The sequence below is a fragment of the Ananas comosus genome, unplaced genomic scaffold (assembly GCF_001540865.1).
Source record: "Ananas comosus cultivar F153 unplaced genomic scaffold, ASM154086v1, whole genome shotgun sequence".
Lineage (NCBI taxonomy): Eukaryota > Viridiplantae > Streptophyta > Magnoliopsida > Poales > Bromeliaceae > Ananas > Ananas comosus.
The window spans coordinates 2,322-11,653 of record NW_017891868.1 but is presented as its reverse complement, the minus strand read 5'-3'; the positions used below and the strand labels follow the sequence as shown (position 1 = coordinate 11,653).

The 9,332-nt window shown below is 48.1% G+C and overlaps 1 protein-coding gene across 1 annotated transcript; it reads left to right on the top strand.

Moving 5' to 3' along the window:
• Positions 1 to 4,923: 4,923 nt before the first annotated feature.
• On the top strand, positions 4,924 to 5,803 carry LOC109705195 (the record flags this gene model as incomplete). Its single annotated transcript, XM_020225938.1, has 2 exons — positions 4,924 to 5,163; positions 5,299 to 5,803. Coding segments are annotated over exons 1-2 (745 nt in total), but the record flags the coding sequence as incomplete, so codon positions are not given.
• Positions 5,804 to 9,332: the final 3,529 nt, after the last annotated feature.

Sequence of the window (9,332 nt, the reverse complement as noted above, 5' to 3'; positions counted from 1 at the left end):
TGCTAAGTTACAATATATGTGATCATGTTGCATTATAGGATTAATAAATGTAATATTTTCCTTTTCCTTGCATGATTCTTAGTAGTGTATTATTGGTTTTGAACACCTAGACTAGAGGTAGCATTGAGCGATGGCGTCTTATGACATAGTAATGAATATAGCGGCCTAAAGATGCCGAACTGGCATAGTAGTAGAGTGGCCATTGAATAGTGTAGTAAAGACAACTAAATTTGAAACGAGTGGCGATGTTCATATTAGTAGAAAACTTACTACATTGATCGAACGAGTGGTTATTAATGTCTAGTGTAGTAAACTTGACATGAACTAGGTGATATGTAGACGGTCCCACATTGAGTTACATATCATGACTGTAATAGTACGAAAATTCGGAAAGTAATATCGATTTAGTCAAATTGACCAAAGTGGAGCTCGAGACACTTCGGAAAGTACCGAAGCGTGTTAAAATATTCTAAAGGGAGTTGTGGGAAGGTTTTCGCAGAGCTATAAGAATCAAATTCTGCAAAACTGAGATTATTAGCTCTCGGACTGGTCTCCCTGGATGGTGCATGAGGACCGGTCCGCCGAACGCGTGCAGAATGAGAGCAGCCGAAAAATGGCTATAGCTCCGGAAGGACGGAAGCTCTCCGGGAACTGGTCTCTGCTGAGAGACCGGTCCCCCAGAGAACCGGTCCATAAGGAGAGACGGTTTGCACTGCGCGCAGCAGTCTCTGGCTGCGCAGGGTGGCGTTCGGGGACGGTCCCTGCTCGGGGAGGACGTCTTGCTCCTGCGCCGGAATGCCAGTTCGGGCAGGTGTATTAATAGTAAAGTGAGTGGGGTTTAGCATGCATATTCTTGCTATCCCAATAGGCTAGTGTATTAGGTATAATGAGAGTTTCTCTCCATTTCCTACCCTCTCATTCCTCTAATCCCTCTTCTCTTCTTTAGAAGACAAAGAAGGGAGAAGAAGCAAGACAAGAAAGGGGGAAAAGAATGAGAGAAAAAGGAGAAGAAGAAGAGGAATGTTAAGAAAACCTTCCTCTCCTTCTTAGCTTGGAAGAGGATGCAAGTTTAAAGGTAAGCCTGTGCCCCTTCTCATTGTAAATTCCAAACTAGGCGTTTGGATTAAACTAGAATTGGCTTTTATGGGCTTTAGAGCTTTTGAAGCTTTCTTTTGCTCTCTTTAGAGATCAAACTATGGTGAGCTCTCAGGCTAGCTTCAACCCCCTCTAATGGTGTATGCAAACTAGGGTTTTGGACAGCCTAGGAAATGGTTTTAATACTAATTAGGTGTAGTGAAGCTTATTTTGTTTCCCCAATGAGATCAACCCTAGGTTCTGATCATGTGCTATTGGGACTAGGGCACAATTGGGGCTTTTCCCTCATTGAGGGTTTTTCTAAGTGCAACTTGACCATCCGAAAACCTAATTGGGTATTTCCGACGCGTTGGTGCTGCTCGGAATAGCTTTCGAAAGTCGCGTATGAAAGTTATGGGCAAAATGGCTAATAAAGGCGTTCGTTTTGCCGCCAGGTAAAGAACGAGGTACTAAAATCCTAAGAAAAATCATCGAAGCACCTAAGAGACCTACAGGCGTGGGTGGTGGCTTTCCAAACTCATTGAAATTCTCTCTATGCCTATGTGTCATTCTTTGAGCATATGTTCTATATATTGTTGCTGGCATTTTAGGGTAAAGTAATGAAAGAATGTGATGATGCATGATTGTGAGTACAACTTGCATAATGTGATCGGTTTAGAACCTTATGGAATGTTAAACCTAGATTATGCATGAGAGAAAATTGTGGTACCCAAATGTGAGCAAGAAAAAAAAAAAAAAAAAAAAAAAAAAAAAAAAAAAAAAAAAAAAAAAAGAAACGAGTGGCACACTGACATAGATCGAGTGGATTTTGAAAATATAAAAGTAAAGAGACACTAGAGTTAGTGATGTAAAGAACCAAAGAGTATGTAATGATAAAGAATGATGATAATGACATATGTAAAGTTAAAATAATGTGGGGCAATAAAACGAGAAAAGTAAAGAACAAGAATGCTAGATTAGCAAGAGTAATGAAAATGTAAGAATGTGATTGCATGATGTTGCATCATAAGTGATGTTAAGAACACTAGAGCTTAGTGTAAAGTCAGATTGAAACTATATCCTTTGAGTTAAGGATATGATCATACTTGCTGTTGAGTTCCGTGCTCGAGGGCGCTCGCCTCCTGGGCGATGCGCTACCGGAGTTATGCATCCGGGTTGGAGTAGACCCGAAAGGACGGTCCTAGCTGGTGAGTTCCTGCGATGATGGACTTAGCGTGAGCAAGTTAATTGTGGCGAAACCCCGGGTTGAGCCTTAATGATTAAAGAACAAAGAACAAAGAGCAAAGAATAAAGACAAAGCACAAAGTAAAGCCAAGAATGACAAGAATTTGCATAATCTGCATTTATTTAATGTTGAGCATACTTCTTGCTTATTGGTTCAGGCATATTAGGCATCATGTTATAGATTGGTTACCATATTTCAGTTATCCTTTCTATTATGCCTGAGTTAGTCCTAGTGGGAAGTCGGTGATGTTGAGGCCGAACCCACTGGAACTTTGTGTGTAGTTCTCACCCCACTATTTTTTACAATCTGGGAACGGAGCGATGCCGGCGAGCAGCGACGAGGTAAAGTATCGCACCTTAGTAAGAGGCCACCAAAGTTGTATCATTTTGTTAGCAAACACCCTTATCATCTTTGTACTGATGGATTAGTGATGTAAAGAAAAGAATTAAAGCTCATTTTGAGATAAATGTGATGTAAGAAAGAAATGATGGAATTTATGTAATGAATGCAAAAGAATTCTAAATGTAAGAATGGATGCAATGTTATAGATCTAAATGAATCATACTACGTGTAGATGTTTAGTTTCCTTTCTTTCACTTATGGCTATTGCGTTACCCCTCGTGTAAGCCTTGTGTATGTTTCCGCTAGGGCTTTCTCTAATGAGGAAAATGAGCATTGTGAAGAGACCTTGGGCGGATAGGGGAAACTCTGTCCGTTCGGTCTGTTGACGTGCTCGGGTCGGGCCAATTGGTATCGGTCGCGGGCGTGACAATGACTGTGTGCAGCAGAGGTACATTGACCTAGTAGAACAGGGTATCCTCTTGTGAGGATTGGATCATACATACTAGTCTGTTTTGCTTGTCGGTGGTCGCTCCATCGAAGCACGAGTCTCCGGAGTACTTCACTAGGGGAGACGTAGTTGTCCGCAGACGGTCTCGGTGTGCGAGTGCAGCTTCTCCTCACCTATGATAGATGAGAGTGAGTCGAGGGTTAACGGGTCAACAATGTGATTGGGTTAATAAACATGAATTGCATAGTAGACTTGCATTATACCTTGAGTAGACATAGTATATGTTGTAGATTACATTGCTATGCATCTTTATATACTCATGACATGATTCTAGCATGTTAGTAGTCGTTGCATGCATTATCATCATCGATGGCATGATAGAGTAGTTGCAGTTACCTTTCTATATATCTATCTATCTCTTTATCTGTGCCAGCTTTAGACCTAGTGGGAAAACCGGCGGGCGTCGGCGGCCGAATCCACTGGGAACTAATTTATATAGTTCTCACCCGTGTGGTTTTGGGGTACAGGTCACACAGATGTGAGCCGAGCGAGGATCGCGGCAAGGGATAGCGCCCTAAGTGAGCCTAGTTAGTAGCTTTCCCTTTATGCATTAGAGTACCCTCGTGTACTAGATGTTTTGGATAGTTGTTTGGAGAGCCCCTGTATTTTGAGGAAAACCTGTGATTACATTTTGGAATATGAAAATGTAAAATACTTCAAATGACGTAAATGTTGAATGGTTGTAATTAGTTAAGGCTATCTCTCTTTATACACTTGTATATTACTTGTGGTTCTTGCTCTTAGATGTTTTGCACCTGTGTGCATCGTGTTCGATCGTGTATGTTAATTAAGCATTCCCTGGGCGCTTAGCTGCACATGATCTGGTTGTTTGGCCTTGGGCGGACAGGGGAGGTGCTGTCCGTTCGGCGTCTGTTCGACGCGCCCGAACCGGACCAAATTGGTAGCGGTCTCGGGGCGTGACAGAGTAGCGTTGGTATCAGAGCAATTAAGAGCAAGTAAAGAGAGAGTCTAGGATGGACCTAGGAGACCTAGGTTGGCAACCGTAAGGTGATAAGTACGTGAGAGAGACGCCAACCTGAATCGGTGGAAGAAGAATCCGATTGGGTCGGGTCGAGTATATGTCTCTAGTGTTACTAGAGATAGATCCAAGCGGTGTTAGTTTATGAGCTCGAGGAGTTTGTGTTGGCGGTCGACAACACGACGCTAAGAGTTAGGGCTAATACAATGGTGTACTTCCGCGCATGGCGGAGTCGGGTCGCGTAATATAGTGTATGCGACGGAGTTAAGTGGGTTAAATGGCTAACCCGGTTGTTGCGTTGCAGGAACAATGTCCCCAAGACGCTACGTGCGTAGGTCCGCTCCGGTACCGCCTTCTGAGGTGCCCGAGGATGCCGGATCTAACGAGGTGCAGGAATTACGGGCGCAGGTGTCGGCCTTGACCGGCATTGTCCAGCGCCAGGAGAGACGATTTGAGCAACTCCAAGGGCTTATGGAACGGCATTTTGCAGCGGCAACTGCAGCTGCAGCTGAGGGTCGTGGTCCGCCCCTGCCTCCAGCTCGTGCGCCTACGACGGCTGAGGGCGAGGGCATTGCGGCAGTTCCGGTGGCGGCACGTCCTCCGCCGGCGAGCGTTCCTCCGGCGGCGTCGGGTTCTACGACACCCGATGCGACGGCATTGGAGGCGGAGAGGGAGCGCGCACTTGCGGCTCTCGAGAAGTTTCGAAGGTTCAACCCACCGACCTTTGAGGGAGAGAAGGTCGAACCGTGGATGGTTGAATCGTGGGTGGACTCAATGGAGACCTTATTCGAGGACCTCTATACTTTGGAGAGGGACAAGGTCTACCTTGCCACTCATTGCCTCGAGCGGACGGCGAAGGTTTGGTGGAAGCGAATCAAGAGAAACCGAGCTTCCAACCTTCCGCCATTGACGTGGGAGGAATTCCGGGGATTGTTTTATGTTAACTACTTCCCCGATAGCGAGAAGAAGAAGCTCCAGGAGCAGTTTCGAAAGTTGAAGCAAGGGAACCGCACGGTAGCGGAATATGAGCGGGAGTTCTCTCACATCATTGACTGCGTCCCCGACGTAGTGCGGGATGACAGGGATCGAGCCGATTGGTTCGAGCGAGGGCTCCGGGCTGATATCTACCGGGCGGTGCACATTTTGAAGCTCACTACCTTCGCGGAGGTGCTCGACAGAGCGTTGTGGGCAGAGCAAGGAAACGCTCACATTCGGGAGGATCGAGAGGCGTCCGAGAAGGACGGTGGCAAGAAGCGGGCTCAGAGTAGCTCGGGAGCTCAAACCAAGTCAAGGAAGCCCTCGAAGTACCCACGAACGCAATCTAGAGGCCGCGGACCGCAGCGGTGCACAATCTGTGGTGGGAACCACGAGCCGAGGACGTGTGATCAACGGGAAGGGAAGTGCTTCACGTGTGGACAGGCGGGCCATATTAGCCGCTACTGTCCAGTGAGGGCTTCGCCTGCCCCTTCGGTCGCGTCGGCTCCGGCGACTCCGGCACATTATGGGGGAGTTCCACCTGCTGCGTCATCGGCCGGGCATGCGATGGTGCCACGCCAACCGGAGGCAACAAGATTTGCTCCGAGCGGGCGGGTATTCGCCGCCCAAACTCGAGCCGAAGAGCCTACTGAGGCGGAGGATCGCCATGTACTCGCAGGTATGGTTTTAATTAACGGAGTTCGCTCCAGGGCCATGTTTGATACAGGTGCTACGCATTCATTCATCAGTAGGTCATTTGCACGCATGCATGACATAGAACTACAAGAGAGTAAAAGCACTTGGAGGGTATCGGGCCCCGGACGTGACTTTCTAGTCCGGATGGAGTGTTCGTCTTGTCCTGTGCGGTTGGGCGATTGGATAATGCCCATCCGTATGTTGATGTTCAAGAAGTTGAAGGACTTCGACGTCATTCTAGGAATGGATTGGCTCTCGAAGTACTATGCGACTATTCACTGCAGAAGTCAAGTAATCACGTTTCGAGAGCCGGGCCAAGAGGAATTCACCTATCGGGCTTGTAGAAGCTCGCGTTTCGCTGCTATAGTGACGGCGACGAGGGCAAGGAAGTTGGTCAACAGCGGTTGCGTGGCCTTTTTGGCGACCGTTGTGGAAATCGAGAGGACGACTCCTATCTTGGAGGAGCTATCCGTAGTTCGGGAGTTCCCAGATGTTTTTCCCGCAGAGTTACCGGGAATGCCGCCAAACCGGAAGATCGAGTTCGTGATAGACTTGGTTCCAGGAACCGCGCCTATCTCGAAGGCTCCGTATCGGATGGCGCCGGCAGAATTGAAGGAGTTACGGGTTCAGTTGATAGATCTTATTGATAAAGGATTCATACGGCCAAGTGTGTCGCCGTGGGGAGCCCCGGTCCTATTCTTGCGAAAGAAGGATGGATCGTTTCGACTCTGCGTAGATTATCGCGAGTTAAACAAGGTCACGATCAAGAACAAGTACCCGCTACCGAGGATTGACGATCTGTTTGATCAATTGCAAGGGTCCCGGGTATATTCGAAAATTGACCTACAGTCCGGTTATCACCAGCTCAAGATCAAGCCGGAAGACGTTCAAAAGACCGCGTTTCGCACGCGGTATGGACACTATGAATTCACGGTCATGCCGTTTGGGCTCACTAATGCCCCGGCAGCGTTCATGGACCTAATGAACCGTGTCTTCAAGGAGTACTTGGACCGATTCGTCATGGTCTTTATAGACGACATCTTGGTCTACTCGCGCAGTGACGAGGAACATGCCGAGCATTTGAGAATTGTGCTTCGAATCCTTCGGGAGGAGAAGTTGTATGCTAAGTTTAAGAAGTGTGACTTTTGGCTCCGAGAGGTTGCATTTCTTAGGCATGTCATTTCCGAGGACGGAGTATCTGTTGACCCGAGGAAAGTGGAGGCGATCAATGATTGGCCTCGCCCGACTAACGTCACGAAAGTTCAAAGCTTCGTGGGTTTAGCGGGATATTATAGACGGTTCGTGGAGGGATTCTCGAAGATCGTGGGTCCACTTACTCGTCTGACTCGAAAAGGCACCAAGTTTATTTGGAATAACGAGTGCCACCGGAGTTTTCAAGAGTTGAAGGATAGATTAACTTCGACTCCGGTGCTCGCCTTACCGGTGCAAGACGAAGACTTTGTGGTGTATAGCGACGTGTCACATTCGGGCTTGGGGTGTGTTCTGATGCAGGGCGGGAAGGTGATCGCTTATGCGTCCCGTCAGCTAAAGAGCTATGAGAAGAATTACCCCGTCCACGACCTAGAGTTGGCCGCTATAGTGTTTGCTCTCAAGTTATGGAGGCACTACTTGTATGGCGCGCGTTGCGAGATATACACAGACCACAAGAGTCTAAAGTACTTGTTTACACAAAAGGAACTTAATATGCGGCAGCGGCGGTGGTTCGAACTGCTGAAGGATTTTGATGTGACAATCCTATACCACCTCGGAAAGGCAAACGTGGTGGCCGACGCGCTTAGCAGGAAGTCAGTGAAAAATCTTGCTATGATGGTCGCACGTCAAGAACCACTGTGGAGAGAGATGGAACGTATGGATCTCGAAGTGGTAGCTCCGGAAACCCCGTCTATGCTTATGGCTCTCGTTGTCCAACCGACCTTGTTGGAGCAGATTAAGAGTCTGCAACCTGCGGACCCTAACCTCCAAAGGGTGCGGCGAGACATCGAGAGTGGACACGACGGTGATTTCAGTATAGACGCCGAGGGTGCGCTTCGGTTTCGAAACCGATGGTGCGTACCGGAAAACGAGGAGGTTCGGAAGTTAATTTTACAAGAAGCGCATCGGACTCCTTATAGTATTCACCCGGGCGGCACCAAGATGTACCGTGATCTGAAGATGCAGTACTGGTGGCCGGGTATGAAAGCTGACATTGGGCGCTATGTGGCGCAGTGCTTAGTGTGCCAGCAAGTGAAGGCTGAGCGCCGATTTCCAGCGGGAAAGCTCCAAAGTCTATCTATCCCCGTTTGGAAATGGGAGAATATCGCGATGGATTTCGTGGTCGGATTGCCCCGTTCGACGGGTGGCCATGACGCGATCTGGGTGATTGTGGATCGTATGACCAAGTCGGCACACTTTCTACCGATTCACACCACCTGGTCGGGCGACAAGTTGGCGCAGGTATACTTGGATGAAGTTGTGAGGTTGCACGGGGTTCCGAAGTCGATCGTGTCAGATCGAGACCCCCGTTTTACTTCGCACTTTTGGAAAAGCCTGCAAGAGGCACTTGGCACACGGCTCGATTTCAGCACCGCGTTTCATCCTCAGACAGATGGACAGTCAGAGAGGACTATACAGATTCTGGAGGATATGTTGCGGGCGTGTGTCATTGACTACAAGGGTAGTTGGGCAAACCATTTGAGGATGGCCGAGTTCGCCTACAATAACAGTTATCAAGCTAGCATTGGGATGGCACCGTTCGAAGTCCTGTATGGGCGGAAGTGCCGATCTCCTATATGTTGGAGTGATGTAGGTGAACCTACGGCATTGGGCCCAGACGTATTGCGGGAGGCGGAAGAGAAGGTCCGTCTTGCTCGTGAGAGGCTACTTACGGCACAGTCGAGGCAAAAGAGCTATTTTGACAAACGCTGTAGAGACTTGGAATTCGCAGTAGGTGACCGCGTTTTCTTGAAGGTTTCGCCAATGAGGGGTGTGAAACGCTTCGGAGTGCGGGGAAAGCTAAGTCCCCGATATATCGGGCCATTCGAAGTGTTAGAACGTGTTGGAGCGGTAGCGTACCGACTTGCGTTGCCGCCGAGGCTCGCGGGGGTGCATAATGTATTCCATGTTTCTAACCTTCGCAAATATGTCCACGATCCCGAGCACGTTATGTATTACGAACCGCCGGATTTATTAGAGGATTTGAACTATGAAGAATTCCCGGCGATGATCATTGCTCGAGAAGTGTGGAAGCTGAGAAATCGCGAGATTCCCTATGTAAAGATTCGTTGGACCAATCACGACGATCGTGAGGCCACGTGGGAACTCGAAGAAACGATGAAAGTGCACTATCCTCATCTCTTTGAGGAAATGCAATGAGGTATGAGTTAGTTGATATTGTCGTTTCGAGGACGAAACTCCTTTTTTAGGAGGGGAGATTGAGGAAGTGAATTCTCGAAATACGAGAGTTAGACTTTATGTTAAAACCGACCAAGGGTCGTGTTGGTAAGCTTTTGGAA